A 21,305-nucleotide genomic window follows, 5' to 3' on the forward strand; every position below is an offset into this window, starting at 1 on the left:
CATCAGCCACGGCTTTTGTATTCGTCCAAGTGGGAAAGTATCCAACCAGAGGGTCCGAGGACGGCCAGAGTCATCACAGTAATCACAAACGCAGATTCCTACAGCCCACAAACATGCCATTTCAGTTAGTTTACCCACTGACACATTGCAGTCACATTTTAAAACTGAAACCTTGCAGGGCGAAGCTCGTTTATAAACTCACCGTTGCGCCAATGTTGTCTTTAGGTGGTTTGCCGCTGATATAACGACCCCGTTGCTGAATCATTTCACGTCCCACGCGGGCAAGAACCCTGCGAAACCTCACCGGGCCAGGAAAAACCCCACTCATGTTCAATTCTGCACGAAAAAGACCAGTGACAGCTCAGGACGCGAAGAGGAATAAATGTGGAAGGATTTGGATTGTTGCGCGCTTTACAGCAGTTGTCCTGCACACCTGTAATTTGTTACATTTTAATGAGGCTGCCTTCAGGGTCTGAAGGAATTTACATCATTTTGATCGTTTACGTTCTTGTTTTTAAGAAAGCAGTACTGTGAGTTTAGTTTTTTTTTCCTGTGTTTTCCTCACACTAAAGTTTAGCTTGTTGCTGTATATCTGTGAGCCATTACTGCTTGAGATCTTCCTCTTTTTAACAGTCTATAATAGAACCAATTTAACTTCATATTTCACACTTTTAAGGACTGTGTTAAGGCCTTAAAATTTCAAACAGCCAGAATAAGGGCTGGTGCAAGAGAAAGGGTTAAGTTAGGGACATCTTCACAGATGATTGGCTTATGTTGCCTTTGAATTTGGAAAAAAATATCCAAAACTGGAAATATGTACAGGCAATTTGTGGCATTTTACTTTCTGAGATATATGGTGTCTCAGATGAACCATTGGTTGTCAGAAATGTACAGTCTGCAGCCAGACCCTTCTCTCCAAATTAGGGCTAAACTAACTATATCAGGTTTTTGCCAAGGGAAAAGGCTCACTGTATTTTGGTTATTTGTTGTTTTCAATTATCAAATATTGCTGACAATGAATATCCGTACAGGTTTTAATGACACCATCACAGGAGTACTGTAGTCTGCCTGTGGTAAGAACAATTTTAACTGCAGTCTTGAAATGTGCCTGATTTTTAGAGTTGAACCTGTCAATGCAGTCTGCAGGTTCATCAAATCCAAATGGTGTTCTGACACAGAAATTTTCCAAAATGTTCAAAATTGAGCTGATTTTTACTCAGATTTTTTTTGTCAGTGCCAGCCTTTTGATGAATTTCCTTGTGAAGTTAAGATGAGCTGGTGTTTGAACACAGCAGGTAATGTTTAAGTAAATCTCAGTTACTGTGGGGGGCAGTGGTGTCATGTGTTTGATTATCATCATCATGATTTTTGTTCCTATGATGAAAGCATGAGCACTTTACTCTGCCCCAAATTGGCTTGAACTCATTAGTGCCTTCATTGTTTGGTTAGGTTAGAATTCAGGGTAAGTCAGTCAGAGGGGCGTATACTTTACAGATCTCTGGGATATCCAGCAACATGAATGGAGCTAGTGGTGTTTTTTTGTATCAGCTTGTTTACCTCGTCATAATTTTATACTGACTCTTACTACTTGAAGACAAGCAGTAGAAGTTAACAGTCTAAATGCAGATTCTATCACACAATTTATATTTTGAGGTGTAGTAGATATGCAAAAGCAGTCATTAACATAGGCGGTTCATCCAGCTAGCAGCTCAAAAAGAAGAGGGGTAATAATCAAATGGGTTGAGGGTGATTACGGGCAACTGTCATATAGCAGTACATTTGCTTCATGCTCTCCGAACTACAAATACTATTTGTTCTTCACCACATATTTATTGATACTGCAACATTCATTATTGTCACAAATTGTCCATCAGCCACCATGTCCTACCTCTTCAAACCCCCAAACCAAACTCCCTCGACTGACAGGTAGAGGAGACTGGGGTAAGATGAGCCAGAGGGTACGTTGGCCCGCACCCTGTATCTAGGCAGCTGTGCATAGGCTTTGTCATGTGACCATGAATTCAAGAAATATCCATCAAACTACCTTGTTGTATTGGAGAGAAGCACACTGGGAAGTTGTTGAACTCCTTACACAAAACCGGCTTTTTTCTTGTTAGAGTAACATTTCTATATGTCAGGAATAATGCCTTTTTAATAATAATGCCAATTTAAATCATGTACCTGTACACGTTAGTGACTGAAGTGCTTTTCCAAAAAGCACCTAGCACTAACCTTGCGAAGCCGATGGATATACCCGTTTCCATGTTTCTCACTGGCAAATCCATCTTACAAAGCTCCTGTCTGAACCGTTAGGGCCCGGTTAGAAAGTGACAGAACCGATCAGCAACAAGGGGCAGTACTTTCAGGCCTGGTGGAGCCATGATGTAAGCAAGCAGCAACAAGAGGCCGGTGCAGACAAGGCGGAAGACATTAGTGTGGATGCTGCTAAACATCAGTTTTATCAGAATTTGACGACATTTCTTCATTAAGATAAAAACAAAGAACATCATTGAGTTTTCTTTTCAAAAACAACAAAAATCATGTACTGACATGTCTACATTCGCCATGGTACAGTTCTGTATGGAGTGTACTCCTCGGTAGCGGCTACGCCATGTGTTTTGTTGCTCTGATTGGCCCGTAAAGATGTGACATACAGAACGATCATCCAATCACCATCCGAGTTTTTTTTCAAAGCCTCTGCTCTTTCCCAAACGCTGTGTATGAGAGGTTTTCCAGATGGATGTGAAACAAATCCATCTGGCGCGCTAGGTTACCAAAGTACCCTCGAAAAATCTCAGTTAAGTGACAGTGTCGAAGGTCAGGAGGCCAGAAAAAGGAAAGGAAGAATGTGAAGAAGTGATATGCAGATGAGGAGTAAACATAACTCATAAAAAAGGTAAACTAATATGATTATTGATACTACTTTACTCTTCTAAATGTATAAACCATCAGTGAAGATGTTCATCTTCACAGTTAGGTCTAAGTTTACTCTGGACTGTCTCGGCATCATAAAATGCGGTGTGTAAATTGTCATGTGCCTAACAAACTCAGCATGACCTCACGAGATAGTGTCCTCTTCTCTGCATACCTCCACACACTAACACACACTCAAACAGGCACACACACAAACTGTTATGCTTTGCTTTCAACATTCCTCACTCAGACTAAATTAGATTAGTTGCAGAAGTGATGACGAGCCACAGAAAAATAAAATGGTGGTGTGGAACTACAGTGCAGTATAGCTTACTATAACAAAATGGAGACAACGGGACCATTCTAGCAAGATTTGGAAGAGATAAAAGCCACGTATCATTTTATTTGGGCCTAAAAAATCTCAACAGCATACACTTTCTCAGCATTGTTGTATACGTATTAACCTGTTACTGCTGTAAAAACATATTGTAAATCTTTATATAGAAGCATAAAAACAATAGTTTATCCAAAAGAATAACAAGGCCAATCTTTGCCAATCAGCAAATATAGCAATTTTACACTGTAAAGCAGTTGGCTGTAACTATTTAACCTGCTCAACACAAACTTCATGCATGCTTCAAGCATGCTCATGCTAACTTTAAGATCAAATCTCCTGCTCTGCTTAATATAGCCTCCTACCACTAGAATATCTTATTCTAATCTAAAACCAGCACCCTGGGAAAAGACAACCAAAGATAAAGCTTTGATTAGATTAATAGTAATTTTAGACATGAGTAGGTAAATTAAAGTGCACTGATATTGGGTACGCATCCTTATTTTAGCTGTGAAATGGCTTACTCATTGTAACCCTAATTTACAAATGTATAAATGCAGTCTCATGGTTGTAGATAGCACACTTTTGTCCAAGATCAAAACTGTGGTTTTGACCTTAGAGCTCTCCCATGGATGCCATTTCTCCCAGCTTCTTCCTTATTGTTGAATCATTAACACTGACCTTAACTGTGTCAAGTGAGGCCTGTAGGTCCGTAGAAGTTGTTCTTGGGTCTTTTATGAGTCATTGATGAGCTCTTGGAGTAATTTTGATAGGCCAGCCACTCGGGAAGGTTCACCACTCTTCCTAGTCCAAAAGCATCAGAAATGGGGGCTGGATAGCTCAATGGGTTACACCACTGACGTTGGTCTGGGAGACTGGTGGAATCCCAATCAGTACAGACTCAATATCCAGTTGGGGCCCTTGGGTAAGGTCCTTAACTCCTGGAACACCTGTCTACCTGTATGTATGTCCCGTCATCTGCAAAGTAACATTGTAAATGGCTTTGAAACTCTTTTCACTATGATAGATGTCAAGTACTTTGTTTCCCATCTGGTCTTGAATTTCTTTAGATCTTGGCATGATGCGTCAACTTGACTGTTGTACAGTCAAGTACAAGTAAGCGCTTAAGAAAGCTGCAAGAAACAACGGGAGAAGACGGTTTTTATGTAGGTTCATAAGTGAGCAAGACTCCTTCCTTTAACTCATTTTAATTATAAATATTTATCACAGCAACTATAGAAATTAACAGATGGAGCTTTTTATTGGTGGTCTAAACTGCTTAAGATGTTCTTCATATGCAAAGCTCTTGTGAGGATGCTTTTTTGTTGCTTATGAAACAGATTGAAAGATACAGTATGAGGAAATTTAGCACTGAAATATCTATATTAATTTATTTTTAAAATTGAAGTCTTATGCTATCTCAAATATTTCCAAAAGTTTTCAAAGACAGAGAAATGTCTAATTTTTATAATAGTAACAGGACATGTCTTGTCAAGGTGGTGGCCATAGGTTAGCAGTTTAACTGGCCAAACTCACCTCTGTAACACAGAGCCCTCTCCTACTAGGCATTTCCAGTGAGATAAGAGCAACACTGCTGCCCCACCTGCACCTGCATTCATGCTGGATGCATTCCCAGTCCACTTTTGCATTGTGGGGTTGCTTCCAGCATGAACCTGGAAATGCTCTTATTGTGAGAAATTTATGAATGAAAAGAAAGTGTCTTTTTTCTGGTCTGTACTCGTCATACTTTAGTGTTTTTGTTTAGTCTTTTTTTTTTGTAAAGTGGAGTGAAAGGGAGTGGAAACTAGAGTTCCCATCAGCCCTTCTTTGCATCATCCTTTGCTCTCCATAAAGCTTGATCTAACAGCGCGAAAATAGTGGATATACTATGAGTGGTGAGGGAGGATCAGTGTATGGGGACACCCGAGCAACTGACATTTATGAGACGGGCATCCACTGTCTGGAACTGATGTCCATTTTTGTAACTCCCCTTGCCATCCATCCGTAAATGTTCTCAATTGGATTTAGATCAGGGGAACATGCAGGATGGTCCAAAAGAGTGACGTTATTCTCCTGGAAGAAGTCCTTTGTCAGGCGGGCATTGTGAACTGCAGCGTTGTCCTGTTGAAAAACCCAGTCATTACCGCACAGACGAGGGCCTGCAGTCATGAAGGATGCCTGCTGCAACATCTCCACATATCCAGCCACCGTTTGACACCCCTGCACAACCTGAAGGTCCATTGTTCCTTGAAAGGAAAAAGCACCCCAGATCTTGATGGCACCCTTTCCACCGTGCCGCCTAGAAAAAATCTCAAGTGGGATCTCCTTGTCATGCCAGTAATGTTGGAAGCCATCAGGACTGTCAAGGTTACATTTTTTCTCATCAGAGAATGAAACTTTCTTCCACCTTTCAATGTGCCATGTTTGGCGCTCCTTGCAAAGTCCAAACGGGCAATTTTTTGGCGTTAAAGGAGACGAGGCCTTTGAAGACTTTTTTTAGTTTTTGAAGCCCTTCCCTTGCAGATGCCGTCTGATGGTTATTGGGCTGCAGTCTGCACCATTAACAGCCTTAATTCGGGTCAAGGATCGTCCCATGTCTTGACGTTTAGCCAACTGGATCCTCCCACTTGATTTTTTCGTTCCATAACCCTCAGGATCTTCTAAGAAATTCAAAATGACTGTCAACCTCAGCAGCAATGGCACGTTGCGTGAGGCCTTGCTTATGCAGCTCAACATTCTGACCGAGGAAAAGTCTGGCAAGCTCTGGTGATAAAACCATACCTGCCTTTATAATGTGTTGTCAAGGGACTCCCACAACAGACTGAAAAAAAGAGAAACATTGGCGAGAAACAACAGATACACATCAGCAGCCCAGTGAACAACTGCTGTTAGCATTAACACTGAGCAAGTGTAAAATTTATCATAGCATTTGTATAGCCAAACAAATACAGTACAGTAAATACAGGATGTTTGTGTAGAGCAGTGTTACTAAACCCTGCTCAACCAAAGAGGCAAACTGTTGAAAAATGCCTTTGCAAGAGCCACAATGTAAGTGGTGAAAAGTGGCCACAATGGGTAAAAGTGGCCATAAAGGTAAGTTAAAGGTGGCAAAAAAAGGTCAAAAAGCAGCAAAAAAGTGGCAACAATGGGCCAAAAGGGACAAGGTGGGCATAAAATGGCAAAAACTGGGTGAAAAGTGAAAACATGTAGAGAAAAAGTTGCAAAAAAGGGAAGGACGTGGCAAAGATGGGTGAGAGGCTACCAAAAAAATTAATGATAGTCAAAAAACTGCAAAAAACATGGCAATATATGAGCGTAAAAGTGACTAAAATGGGCAAAAAGGTAGGAAAAATGGGCAAATAGAAGTAAAGAGTGGCAAAAATGCTGAAAAGGGTGGCTTTTAACAGCTAAATGCAGCTTAAATGGGAGAAAAGTGTCAAAAAAGTAGCATAAATGGGAAAAACTGTAAGTAGCAAAAAGCAGGACAAAAGAGGTCAAAAATGGGTGAAAAGTGGCAAAAATGGGATAGAAGTGGTCAAAACTGTCAAAAAGTGGCAAAAGTATGCTTAAAGCAGTGAAAATTGATTAAAAGTGGCTAAAAAATTGAAAAGAACTGGCAAAAAATTGCAAATAAGGGCAATGAAATTATACTGACAAAAAGTAAAGGTTGACAATTAAAGCCAACTGTAGAAGTGTGGGAAACTACTGATTAATTTGACTTGCAATGGATGTTTTCTGAGGTCAAAGTTTCCCTTTGGTAAGGTTTTCTTGGGGAAAAATATTTCAAATGAAGACACAAAAGAGCCACAAATCATCACTAAAGAGCCACATGTGGCTCAAGAGCCATGCGTTGAGTATCACTGGTTTAGAGTCTAATTTCAAGGTTTGATCTAGACCAGCCCTTCTCCCTTCCACGATTGTCACATCAGTCACCGTGATTGATCATGCACATCTGTGTTTACTGTCATGTCTGTTGGTCCAGTCAAATTCAGGAATCTATGGCTCTGTGGTCGTCTAATCTGACACAGTGACCATTGTAACAGACCAAAAGTTGTGCAGTCTGACCTAGGTTTATTGTAAGAGGAAGCAGGAGATTTTTCTGCAGAAAATGACAAATGAGATCTGCAAAGAGGTAGCAGGTACTGCTTTGTCCAGTGAGGATACCAAAGGTTCCTGAGAGGAGCTTCAAGTGTGACTGTTTGACTGTAAACTTTGCTCATTCTAAGATACACAAGTATTCTGTATTAATGGAATATGTTTTAATTATAATCTATCATTAAATATTACATACAAATTATACAGTGCATTGCCACAATACATTTCATGTCAGTTTGGTACAGCAGGAAGTTACTGTTGCTTACGTCAGTCCACTCCAGGAGCTGGAAATTAACAAAATCAACAGTTCTGTGAAAAACAGGAGTGTGGGCTGGGGACCTCAGACCCCTCCTTTCCTTACCTTTGGATAAAATGGTTTTCTTCGACTGTGTTTCATTCAATAAAGGAGGGGGGAATAAAAAGAGAGAGCAACTTCTCTCAGTTGAACAAACAGCTTGTTTCTTTTAAGTGAGCGTGCCTCTACTCTCCAACATCACCCGTGAACTTTTAGATCCTAATCTAAACTGTTAGGAGGAGCAGTGAGAAACTGTGAAACTAGTTCACAGTTCCAGCATTCATGAAGTCCACCAGTACCCTTATCCTCAAAACCTAACCACAGTGAACACTTCTCTTATTTTTTAAATACTGATCCTCAGTAGTGGTACAGCTGCTTTTACCAGACCAAAGCTTTCAGCTGCACAGGAGGGAATATGCAGGCAAATGTTAAAAGGCAGAGAGGTATGAAGAAACAAAAAAACATGGAATGCAAACATTTCCCATTCACAAAGTTTGGGAGACTTTTGTGTGAGCAAACATTACGTGCATCCGGGAGTCTGAAAGAAAAGTCTGACCTCCCACTGAAATCTCTCTCTCTCTTTCTCTCAGGAAGGTTCATAGTCTTCGTCATTCAGGCATTTCCTTTTTATTGACATCCACCCAAGGCACAGAGGCAAACAGAGAAGATATGTTGTGAAATTCTTCCTCTTTTGGCCTCATCTCTCCACCCATTCACTCAATCTCTGGAGCCAGAATATCCAAAAAGGGACGGGTGATTAGTTTCCATTTCAAAGACAGTCACCACAGCTCAAGGTTCTGTCCTCTTTTCCTCTTCACACTGTCTCTCCTCGCTTCTTTCCTTGCTCCCGCTTCCTGCTGTTTCTCCTCCTACCACCAGGTGAAGAAGGGTCTTCTGCTCTGGAAACTCTGTGTGTAAGACTCGCTGTTGGCTCTCTGAGGTGCTCTGGCTGTTTCCACGATAACTGGGGGCATCTGGACCAACTGCAGGGGGGTTTTAGCGTCCTTCAGGGCTTGGCACAAGTTCAGGATCTTCCACAAAATAAAAAGAGAATTAGAACATTGAATCAAAAAAACATCAAAAATCACTTTCCATGTTACCGCGCATCTTAGCAAGTAAGCGTCAGATTTCCCTTTGTATCGCTCAGCATCAGATGCTCGCTGTTCATACCGTAAATATTTACATGTCTCGCTCAGTATATTTCAGCTCTCCCTTCTCTTCTAGCTCTCTATTACAAAGGTAGGGAAACAAATGTGAGGTTCTTTTTAATGACAAGGCTTTAAAGGCAGAGAACTAAATAGTTTTGCCTCTGTGTTAACACGAGTCAAAGCACAAAATTTCAATCACAGATATGGGTATTACCTTTTATCTACTTTGAAAAACCAGCTGAAAAGCTATATTTCCTATGGCTACTCCCACAGACCATTTATGTGAGACACCGTATATCTCAGAAAGGAAGTGTCGTAATTTGCTAGTACAATGTATTGCTAGTTTTAGAACTTTTTTTATTTTTTTTTAAATTATTCAACTTTTGCTATAAACAAAGTCTGTCAGTTACGTTAATGAAATAACCAAAGAATTAACCACAGAGGTCTGATTAGATAATGTACAGGCCTGTTTTAGAAGCAGTTACACGAACAGAGGTTCACTTTAGCTTCATTAGATTTAGCTAAAGCTAACATAGTGACACATAATTATCGTTGCTACAAATGTAACTAAAGCAAACGTAGCTACGTAGAAAAGATACCTACGTAGTCTATATAGCTAGTTTGTGAGCTAAGCTTTACCTATGTTTGCTACATAGCAATGTTAGCTATGTAGTTCCATTATCTATAGCTAAGTTAGCATTAGAAATGTGAGATTTAGCAAACATAGCTAAAGCTAAGTTAGCTACGCACATAATACAGATGCGTAGCTTACGTAGATGCTTTGTGAGCTTAGCTTTAGCTATACACCGCTTTCCACATTATTAAGCAAATTACATTTTTCTCTTATTTTCCAAAATATTTATGCAAATGATAGAGTATTTTTCAAGTCATCAGCCATTAGAGCATAATTCAAATGTTTCTGAACAAACTTCATCATGATAACCATTATTTTTTAAAAATGAAAACCCCAAAATGCACTTTTCCGCCACCTCCTTGCTGATGTCACAGCCTTATTGGGACATGGTGGCCATCCACCAACCATCCACTACTCCTCCATCTGGACCATCCAGGGTTGCACAGCACTCATCAGTAAAAAAAAAGACTGTTAGAAAATGAGTCTTCATGTATTTCTGGGCCCACTTCAACCGTTTCTGCTTGTGGGCATTGGATAGGGTGGCCAAATAGTAGGTTTATACACGACTGCAAGCCTCTGGAGGATCCTACACCTTGAGGTTGGTGGGACTCCAGAGGCACCAGCAGCTTCAAATACCTGTTTGCTGCTTTGTAATGGCATTTTAGCATCGGCTTTCTTAATCTGATGAATTTGTCTGGCAGAAGCCTTCCTCATTATGCCTTTATCTGCACAAACCCATCTGTGCTCTGAATCAGCCACAAATTTCTTCACAGTATGTTAATCATGATTAATTTTCGTGAAATATCTAATGTTTTCATTCCTTGTCCAGGGCATTACACTATTTGACACTTTTTGGCAGCAGAGAGATCCTTTTTCTTTCCCATATTGCTTGAAACCTGTGGCCTGCTTAATAATGTGGAAATGTGCATTCTGAGGTTCTTATTTTAAAAAAAATAACGGTTAGCATTATGAAGGTTGTTCAAAAACATAATTATGCTCTAATGGCTGATGACTTGAAAAATACTCTGTCATTTGCATAAATATTTGGGAAAATAAGAGAAGGATGTCATTTGCTTAATAATGTGGAAAGTGGGGTATTTTCTACGGAGTTATGCTACTGACATAGCTTATGCGGCAAACAGAGCTTCAGTATGTAAGCTATGCTGTCTGTGTCAGAATATTTTTAGAGGACATGTTTTCCTGTAAGCAGTCTGTTTACTCTGCTTTAATAAACACACTGTAATCAAGTTTTGCAGGTTAGGTTTATGACTTTTAACTTTTAGTATCCTAACCCTTAACAGAAGTTTAATCCCATTTTATTTTGAACGTTTTAGTTTCTGTTCTGAGATATACGCCGACTCAGATGAATGGTCTGTGAGAGTGGTAGTCAGAGATATCCGGTCAGCAGCCAGACTGTGTTGGCAAAAAGTCTGAAAATTACAGCTTGTTTAGAACGCAGCAGCCAGAGTTTTAACAAGAATCAAGAACTGTGAAAATATAACTCCACTCCCTAAACTCTGCATTGGCTTCCTGTTTCTTTCAAAATTGATTTTAATGTTCATTGTTCAATGGTTTTAATATCTTTACAAAACCTTGCTCGTGCATACATTACAGACTGCAGGATATTATCAGTCATATATCGGTATCCCAGATATTATCTTAAAAAGGCAAATATTAGCATTGGAAGTATATAAAATTTGTGTTGATATATAAAGCCAATATTTTGACCGGGAATATCAACACATATCGACTGTTGATTTTTGCCATTTGTACTAATAAGTTTGAGAAGTTTGACGCTGGACCAACAGACCTACGCCAGCTGAGGTCTTTTACTTTGTTCATTCTCAATCTTTTGACTTTAAAGTGTGTTTTACGTACTCATGTTTGTTTCTTGGCTCATCCTTACACATTAAAATGTGTTCAAAGGACTGAAGTTTTAGGTCTGAAATACATGTTTGAATATCAGTATCGATACTGGCTAAAATTAATCTACAAATATCCACATATCTGACATTGACAAAAGATTTTGTGCATCCCTCTCATAGACCTTTCCTTTTTTTTCCCTGCCAGATTTTTCAGGCCCTTGAATGCTTCTCAAGTGATCAAGAGATCCAAACAAGTACTGGGGAGGGAGCTTTCTGGGGGGTTTGCCACAAAACTTTGGAACTTACTGCCTCTGGACATTATATTGATGAGCTCTCTGGGTGTTTTCAAAAGTAAATGAAAACTCATCTTTTTAATCTGGCTTTTAATTTGGAGTGATTTTACAACCTCAGTCTGTTTTTAAGTTGTTGTATCATTCAGTCTTATCCAACTTTCATATATTATTAATTTAAATGTTCCTGAAAACTTTATCCTTTTTAAACATTGTTTAATTGTATTTTTTTTATGTTTTACTAATTCAGGAAATGTTTATTTCATTTCTTTTTTCTTTACTAATTTGATTACTTATTCCTTGTTACAGTCTTTTAAGATTTTATTCATTGTTGTCAATTTTTGTAGTGTTTCCTGTCTGCCTGTTTTTTGTGAAGCAGTTTGGACTCCATGCTTTTATGTATAAAAAGTGCTACATAAAAAAAGTTAAGTTGAAATGAGGAGAGCATCGGGGTGAAAAAGGCGCATAACGTGGCACTACTTCGCACTGTATTGTCAGAGGAAAAAGAGGTGATTTTGTTGTCGACTCTTGTGTTGCATACTGTTAGGAAGTGCTGTTAAACCTCTAAAAAAAAGTGGTAGAGGCTGTTCTTGTCTTGGCAGAAAAAAACTCACCTGACCCCTCATTACGGCTACTTGTTTGTGGAACTGTCCTCTGTCGAAACCAGGATCCTTCTGTAAGACACAGTAAACCACATAAATATGAAATATGTTTTTAATAAAGCCACAGATCACAGTCATCCCCTCCCTCATCATTTCCTTTATTTCTGCATCGTTCAGTATTTATTTTCATTCATTTCTGCTTCCATTTCTCACCCTTTTCTAACATTTCCCTTGCTGCCATTATTCCAGTGACATTATGATAAGTGGACTAAACAATTAAACATCTGCATCCTCACTAGTCAGCACCAGAACTACTAGTCAGTTAAACTAATTATTAATTTTCCACAATGCTGGGTAAATGTTTTGTCTAAGATATAAATCAAACACTACAAATGTAATGCTGTAGCTCTGGTTCATGGACCTACTCTCCCTCTCTAATGCTCAGATGCCAACTTCAACTTTACTATCCCCTGAGGGAAATTTGCTTGGCAGCCAGATAAAACCATAAAACACAGAAAACACAATCACACAAACTCAGTCAGAAGGAACACTGAAATACATAAATACAAGAACACACTTAAGGACAACTGAAAGCAAAACCATCCAAAAAAACCCCATCATCAGACATCAGAAGTGAAACTAAAACACTTCAATAATGTCTTGAGCCTGATTGGTACCTCTGTATCAGATCTATGCTGTTTATGTAGCCCTGAACCGAAGTGGAAACCTTTGTGCATAGTCCAACGTGCACCTTCTCAAATACGGAACGACTGGTCAAAACAACAACACAGGACCAGCACTATGGGCACTGTGCTGGTCCTCTAGGTAGCATTATGTGACAGCCAGTCTCTTTGTTATGTCTACAGCAGTGATTTTCAAAATTTTTTTTTTGACCATGGCACACCCAAGAACAAGCCAAAACCTCATGGTACACCGTCTTCAGAGCTACAGAGTTTACGTCTGTTTCTGTGATCTCAGTTAATACTACAACCCACTTCTCTGACTCATCATGATCTTAAAACAAGCAACTGGTGACTTAAAACAGAACTTTAAACAGTTTTGATGAATCACTGCAGTGCTGGGCTAAGGACAAACTGAGTCAATCCAATACAGCATGTAGCATATGTTAAAGCCCCTGACAGGCTGACAGAGATGCTCAGTTATTGTGCTTCATTTTAATCAAATAAGCATAAGTGGGTGATGTTCGGTTAGTAACCTGACTGGCTGTATAATGCAAGAGCGAAACATGTTGATGACTGAACTCGGACTGAGCCGTTTTCTGTCACACATCACTCTGCTATGCCAACGGTAGTATCAGTTATGTAAACTACAATGTAGCGCATTTCAACTAGTGATGTCAGTGTCGCAGAAATTCATTCTGTGGCTAAAATGTACCATGACGTAAAATTGGACCATGAGGTATAAACTAGGTTTTGAGAGTAGCGCAAGTCAAACACTAAACCCAATCAACATGTAATACCATGGCACAGGTATGTAGACGTTAGCCTGCAGGGAGGACTAAAGGCTGCTGGTGCTAGCACTGTTAAAAGGTAGCCACACTATGGAAACCAATTTAATATAATTTCCCAGCAGATTAAGGCATGCCGCATAAAGACACACTTTAGTGGGAGAATGTGATGGGATATTATAACATATACACTTCATGCAATGCAGTTTTGGACCAAATTTAACTGTGTTGAATGAATCATGCTCAATTTGACTTTTTTGTGTGTTTTCCTACCTTTAGACTTGCCAACAGGTCTAAATTTAAATCAAATTCTTCATCTACTTTCCCTATTTAATCAACAGGAAAACTGTTGGCTATAAACGTCACTAGTTAATAGCTCTTCAGTCTGCAGGAAACACATAACCAAAGTCCCTTTATACCTTGAATAATTCGTACAAGTCCTCCTCCAGGTCTTTGATGAAGTTTGGGTCGGAGAGTTTGGGCAGGACCAGCTCTCGGATTTCCTGGGAGAAGGGAACTTTGGCCTGGGAAAGCCATGCCCAGTAGAATGGATCTGGTGATTGGAAAAAATAAGGCTTAGGCTTAACAACAATACAGATAGCTAAACTATGGTGCTAAATTTGGGGATTTTACAGCAGTTTCAACTGGATGCACAGTGGTAAGAACAAGTAACAGTTCCTTAACACATGCAGAAAGAGAGAGAGAATGCAGTAATTGGTTAAAAAAATACAGCATTGTGCTTACAGGCTCTCCAGGAATCAGGGTGTTTGAGAGGAAAAGCAAGACCATTGTCAATAGCTGCCAGCTTGATGATGGGATCCTTCACTACCACCCAGTCTGTGTCCTAAAGAGGTGACCATAAAGGAATATAATGAACACTTACCCAGTCACTGAGGTCAGCATTTTAAAACAAATATAAGTCAAAACTATGGCTGTGTCCTTACCCTGTTCCCCACTGGGTCCATGGGGCAGTCGTACTTCAGCAACCAGTTGTCATTCCCCCGGTCTATAAAAACAACAACAAAAGGAGTAAGACACAAGTCTCTATTAAGACCAGAGTGAGACACTTGAGCTGGTTAACTACATGCCTGTGTTTCTGATGATGTAATCAAGGACGACGAGTCGCTCAAACTGCAGCTGAAGTTGACGATTGGTGTTTTCAGGTAAAGGCTCAGCTTCAAACTTTCGCAGCCAGAAATCTGCATCTTTGTACCCGTCAACGAAGAGCTGAAAGGAACCGACCTGGTGGGAAACAGATCAGAGACATCATGACACAAAACACTTATTTTGAATACATCTGGGTCATGTGATTTTTTTTTTAGATTGTCAAGTTATTGGCCTTCATGCATGACAGTGAGCAAAGGAAAATTACTCTATACAATTGACATGGCCTTTTTATTGCTTTATCGTTGCATTGAATCAGTTAGAAAATATGCAGCAGTTCTGCATATTTCTTAAGACTACAACTTAAGCACTGAGTGTAAATTCTACAACCAAAGCTAATTACTCGTTTGAAGTTGAAAATCTTTTTTGAGTTACTGAATGGGAGATATCGCAGAAATGTGTCAGTTACTGGGGTGTTTTAGGACAACTCTAAAAAATAAAAAGATAAGAAAGATCTGTTCATTTTCCAGAAATGACTCTTCTTTTTTCAAACGTTGAAAATGTGCAAGAAAAAAACTTGAAATTTTAGATTTTAAAGTCATAAATTAACAAGATTGTTGAGCTAAGAAAAAGCCAATTGTGTTGAAGAAGATCAACCAGATGAAGCCATTTTCCTTTCAAAAATACTGCAGTTAAGAACCTAATCATGTTATACTTCACTTTGACTGAGCCATAAGTTAGTACTTGTGATTTTTTTCATAAATCTTCACGTTTATCATCATCCTCTGGCTAAGCAGAGACATTTCTGTAAACTAGGGCTATCAAACCACCCTTTTCAGTTTGGTTTCTCATAAACTGACAACTTTATTTTGAGAAATGTATGATTATAAAGTTAAAATGTTTAAGTTGATAATGTAAAACTTCATGACTTTCTAAACTAAAAAGGATCAGTTTGGTTTCTTCAAATTTTAGGATCTTATCAACTCAAAACTCGTTTATTTTTATCTAAAAAATTTTGACTGTTTTCCAAATATTAACAAATCCTCTTTATTATTACATTTAATAAATCCTAATATGCAGTCCAAGTTGGTGAAGTATTTGGCACAGAATAACTATGAGCCTATCCACTGAGATCAAACTGTTAATTTCATAGACTTTTGAAGATTTAGCTGGTTATGAAACACACTAGAATTAAGACTGATCCCTCTATGTGACCTACAAAAGCAACCAAGGGCATCCAAAACATGAATTGGTTGTTTTTATTGCCTGAAACATTGCTACAAGGCACGTGTCCAATCAGAAAACAGAACTTCCAAATGTTTTAGAAAAAATCAGCTAAGACAAAAGAGGTACCACTTTGTCTACTGGGGGCACCAAAAGAGACCCAAATCAAAAGTTTCTTCACAGGAGCTTTCACTGAAGCAAAAACTCCCCTCTTAATGCAAACACCTGCACAATACCATTCATCCCATTACCTTTGGTGGCAGTCCGATCCTGTGAAAGCGCTGACCCACTTTAGGTACCTTCTCCAGGGCTAGCCTCTTTCCTCGTGACTTTACACGGTCTATGGCACTGTAGTTGAATGTTTCACTTGCCAGGAAGACCACCTGATGAGAGAGGGATTGATTTTGAGAGAGATGACTTTAGGAAATACAGTGCCTGTAAAAAGTATTCACCTCCCTGGATGTTTAAACCTATTACTTATTTTATAAATCAATCATGGCCAATACAATTTAAGCCAAATTTTTGACCAAAAAAGAAATTACCAAAAAGCTCTTTAATGTCAAAGTGAAAACAGGTTTCTACAAAGTAATGCTAATTGACTAAAAGTATGTAGTATAAAAGAAAGGACTGTATAAATATTCATCCTCTTCTAGTCAGTTTTTTGTACATACACCTTTGGCTGGAATCACAGCACTGAGTCTGTGTCAGTATGTTTCAGTCAGGCTTGCACATTTGGACACTGCAATTTTACTCCATTCTTCTTAGTAAGACTGCTCAAGCTATGTCAGACTGCACGAGGATCTAGCGCAAACATCCCTTTTCAAATCCAGCCACAAATTCTCTATTAGATTGAGGTCTGGGCTTTGACTTGGCCACTCTAGAAAATTCACCTTGTTGTCTTTACACCATTTCTGTGTAGCTTTCACTGTATGCTTCGGGTCATTGTTGTCCTAGAAAATAAATCTTCTCCTATGCCATAGTTCCCTCGCAGACTGAATAAGATCGTCCTCCAGGATTTTCCTACATTTTGCTCCATTATTTTCTTCCTCTACTTTGACCAGCCTTCCAGGGCCAGCTGCTGAAAAGCATCCCCACAGCATAACGCTGCCTCCACTGTGCTTCACAGTTTCGATGGTGTGTTTGTGGAGATGTGCAGTGTTTGGTGTCTGCCAAACATAGTGTCTTGTCTGATGGTCATCAGACCAGAGAACTTTCTTCCATGCAGTCTCCCACGTGCCTTTTGGCAAACTCTAGTCAAGATTTGATACAAAATTTCTTCAACAGTGGCTATCTCTTTGCCACTCTCCTATAAAGCTCTAACTGGTGAAGAACCTGGGCAATAGCTGTTGTATGCAGTCTCTCCTATCTCAGCTCCTGAAGCTTTTGACTCCTTCAGAGTTGTCATAAGTGTCTCGGCGGCCTCACCTACTAGTCTCCTTCTTGCACAGCCACTCAGTTTGTGAGGACGGCCTGATTTAGGCAGATTTACACATGTGCCATGGGACTGGAAATGGAAGGAATTTCCATTTTTAGAAGATGAATTTAACTGAACTCCGGGGGATGTTCAGTGTCTTGGAAATTTTTTGGTATCCATCCAAACTTAAACTTTTCAATAACCTTTTCTCTGAGTTGCGTGGGGTGTTCCTTTGTCTTCGTGGTGTAATGGTAGCCAGGAATACTGATTAACAAGTGACTGGACCTTCCAGACACATGTGTCTTTATACTACAATCACTTGCGACGCATTCACTGCTCCAGGTGATCCTCATTTCACTTATTGTGAGATTACTAGAACCATTTGGCTGGAACCTCTGTTGAATAGCTCAGTCATTTTAAAGTGGGTAAATATTCATGCAGTCACTTATTTTACATTAAATATTTTTATTTAATTTACATTACTTTGAAGAAATCTGCTTTCACTTTGACATTTAAGAGATTTTTTGCCAAAAAAAGCCACATCATATTGACAATGACTACTTTATAAAGTCAGTAAAAGAGTAAAACGTCCAAGAGGTGAATACTTTTTATAGGCACTGTAGTTATGGGACTGAGACTGGATGTGTACCTTGGTCCTGGGAACGATGTTGAGCTCCAGTTTCTGATCGACCAGGCTGGCCCCGGCCTCTGAGAGGTAACCCTGGTTCAAGACCAAGCAGTCACGGCCAAAACAGCAGGGGCAACAAAGTTTCTGAAGCCACTTAGTCCACTTTGGGTTAAGCTGGCCGTAAGGCTCTTCATTCTTAGGTTTGAACACGCCAATGATTTTCTGTGTAGGGACACAGAGACAACAAAATAAGAATAGATATGAGATAAGAAATTCACAATGCATACCTCAAACTATAATTCGTTTAAGATACAATTATATTACTGTGTTAGCAATCTGCTATGTTCATAAGACTGAGGTCAGTTTACAAGAAACTATGACTCATTTACTTCAGTTTTCTGTTGACAAAATACAAAATCCACGTTTTAAACTGATTTAAGTATTAACTTTAACTTTTTAGGTGGTATGATCAAATACAAGCTTTTATGTTTGTGTCATGTCTGTGTACCTTTCTTGAAAAAACAAGAGAAGCCAAAAGAAGATTTTTTTTTCACGCTATTGTATGTTCTATATGAATCAATATTTACCTCTATGGCGTGGTGACACTGCCTTGTTGTGTGTGAAAATTAGACACTTTAATTCAAAGGAAATTAGTTTAAAATGATATCTTCAACACAGAAACAAACACTTGACTCTTAACCTGCTGTTAATCAAATTAATAAAATGTAATTGTCAAAGAACAACAACAGTCTGTCGATAAGCTTATGAAGGATGGAGGACTGTTATGAAAAAGATAAAATTTGGTCAGCATGTGACTTTAAAGTTGTATATGGAAAATCACATGTTGCGTTACACCAGTTTGACACATCGTGCACACACACACAAACACAGATTACAACATGAAACTTGGTCATTGAGGAGAATTATACACTCACAGAGAAGAAGCACATGACCACTAAGCGCACTGGTGACTAACTAAAGAAACTGGTCAAGCTGTAGGGGGTTGGGGGCTGGACAATAACCTCATGCACTAAAAATCTTCAGTACTTATGTCTATTTTATGCCTACTCAGAATACATCAAGTGTCATTCAAAAGATAATATGTTTACTTTAAACATACTGAATACACAATAAGGGGAGGAACGAACCCCTAAGTCTAGAGTCACACTTCCTTTTAATAAAAAAACTGAACTGAGTACAACATACACCACTGACAACAGCAAACTGATGTGAGTCTGTGGTTTACTGGTTTGCTCTGAACTGATCAAAGCTTGCTGTCATTATGTGATTAGAAAAATGCTAGGAAAGACGTGCTCTACACCGATCCATGTGTTGACTGTGGGATTAATGAAGGTAAAGCAAAAGTAAAATTACATCAGCAACCAATCATGTGTAGACAGCCTCCCAGATCAGGTGTTTCAGACTTTGTTCTTTGCTCATACTCCTACTATCGCTGACGCAGAAGTTTATATACATCTTATCTATGACTCTGTTACTTTTGTTGACGCCACGTTGACAGCTGCTCAGAAATGGACTTTCACTGACAGAGTACCTGCTCAGCAGGGGGATCTGACAAGATCATCAAGTGCCAGCACAGGCCCAGTCAAAGTGAATATAAAAGCCTTTTGGAAGGTCCTTGGATCAGTAAGTTTAAAGGTAGTAAAATACAAAGCTATAGCGATCGGGTGTCAAAGTACCAAAAGCGAGTTTTAAACAATGCCAAAAATTGCAGACATACAACCGCGCATTATCAAATTATACAAAGCTGTAATATTGCCTACATGACTGTGCAATCAAGACAGTGTGCAGGAGTTATATTGATTTTTTATGGATTTAAACCGTCCCTAAGCAATTATCTTTGGAAAAAGTTGTATTTTCTTTAAAGCAACAGTCGATCTCATTACTAGCTAACGGCAAATAACAGATCCACTGTTTAAAAAACGGATATCGAAAGTATCGCTGCTTTACAATAATGCTCACTATAATTAAGTTTTAAAGAAATGCATTCATTTGCTACGTTTGAGTACTATTGTGTTAAGAGAATTGAAACTGGACTATTATCTAATAATTATAGCTGATATTTCCACTGTGGTAGATTGTTTTTGGTTGGCAACCAAACCAAAAACATTTTTTCCAAAGTAATTGTATTTGTTTTTTTCCCCTTCACTGAAATTTGGTTATACATCAGTTTAAACCTGGAAACGACGGCTTGTTGTATTTGCATGCTGTACCTATTTGCTAAGTCATCACAGGCTACTTTGCTGAGGCCTTTCCTCTAACAGACCAACACTTTAATATAAAGGTCCTAAAGTCATTGCGACATCCACAACAGGACCGATAGCCTCACAGCGACAAGTAAATCTGTACCTTTAGGCTAGAAACTCCTCTTACCCCCTGTGAGTCTTTGACAAAATAGCTCCCACTGGACCCCTGGTAAATCCTCTCCGGGTAGATCCCCTCTTCTATGGCCCTCTCGGCCTTTCGGATGATCTCTCTGAACTCGGGATCCTCCGGGAACTCGTTTCTGTGCGGTTCCCGCGGCGAGCTCCCACGGTCCCGGTCCAGAAGCGGCTGTCTCTCCCGACTGAGAGCCGGACTGCCAGCCGGGATACGTACCACCGAGCCCGGTGTGCTTCCAAACGCGCCCCGGGGGCTGGTTGGCTCTGTGGGACAGTAGCTGAATTCACCGGAGTCCCGGAGCGGAGAGACAAGCGGACTCGTCTCGTCCATTATGTTAGCGGAGTTATATTAACTCCTGAAGAAAAGGAGAAAGAGAAAGTAGAGCGATATGTGAGGAGCATAGACAGAGGGACGGTTGTTTTGTTGGCTAGCACTGACGATGGCTAACGAGGAAACACAGGAGGGAAAAGAAAAATCAGATGACTCTCAGCTTCCGGGAAGAGGCGGGATCTGTTGAGTGTTTTGTTCTTAAACCAATCATATTCCAAATACTCCTGTCAATAACGTTGTTTTTAATAATGATTGGACACTGATGTTCCGCCTACGGAAGAGGCGTGGCAGCGTAGTTAACCCGATCAATTATCTCTGTCTAAAAAGGAAAAAAAGGCTTGCAGTCCCTCTGCCTGGTCTTGAAAACTGTAGAGCCAAATCCTACTTGAAACCTAATTAAAATCGTTAGACAATTACATCAATAAATGACCACATTGGATGCTATTAACCTGGGATATTGAATGTTATAATAATTTCCCCCCAGAAAACCAATAGCATGGAAGTGATTATGCTTAAAGCATCTGCTTTTCTCTTTATTAAAAAGGGCAGAAAAAACATTTT

The 21,305-nt window shown here is 39.4% G+C and overlaps 1 protein-coding gene across 1 annotated transcript; it reads right to left on the reverse strand.

Moving 5' to 3' along the window:
* Positions 1–7,294: 7,294 nt before the first annotated feature.
* pi4k2a (phosphatidylinositol 4-kinase type 2 alpha) lies at positions 7,295–20,895 on the reverse strand. The gene is made up of 9 exons (XM_041786144.1): positions 20,406–20,895; positions 18,036–18,236; positions 16,224–16,355; positions 14,733–14,886; positions 14,589–14,650; positions 14,389–14,488; positions 14,064–14,197; positions 12,189–12,248; positions 7,295–8,668 (listed from the first exon to the last, which is right to left on the reverse strand). The coding sequence occupies exons 1-9, from the start codon at positions 20,742–20,744 to the stop codon at positions 8,507–8,509; spliced, it is 1,344 nt and encodes a 447-aa protein (XP_041642078.1). The 5' UTR covers positions 20,745–20,895; the 3' UTR covers positions 7,295–8,506.
* Between the last annotated feature and the right edge of the window lie 410 nt (positions 20,896–21,305).

Source organism: Cheilinus undulatus, linkage group 4 (assembly GCF_018320785.1).
Source record: "Cheilinus undulatus linkage group 4, ASM1832078v1, whole genome shotgun sequence".
NCBI classification, from domain to species: Eukaryota; Metazoa; Chordata; class Actinopteri; order Labriformes; family Labridae; genus Cheilinus; species Cheilinus undulatus.

Coding starts and splice junctions, on each gene's coding strand:
- pi4k2a (XM_041786144.1), bottom strand. CDS start 20,744: ATGGACGAGACGAGTCCGCTTGTCTCTCCGCTCCGGGACTCCGGTGAA. Junction 14,887..16,223: donor GGATCGGACTGCCACCAAAG/GTAATGGGATGA, acceptor GTTTCCCACCAG/GTCGGTTCCTTTCAGCTCTT. Junction 12,249..14,063: donor ACTTGTACGAATTATTCAAG/GTATAAAGGGAC, acceptor TGTGTCTTACAG/AAGGATCCTGGTTTCGACAG.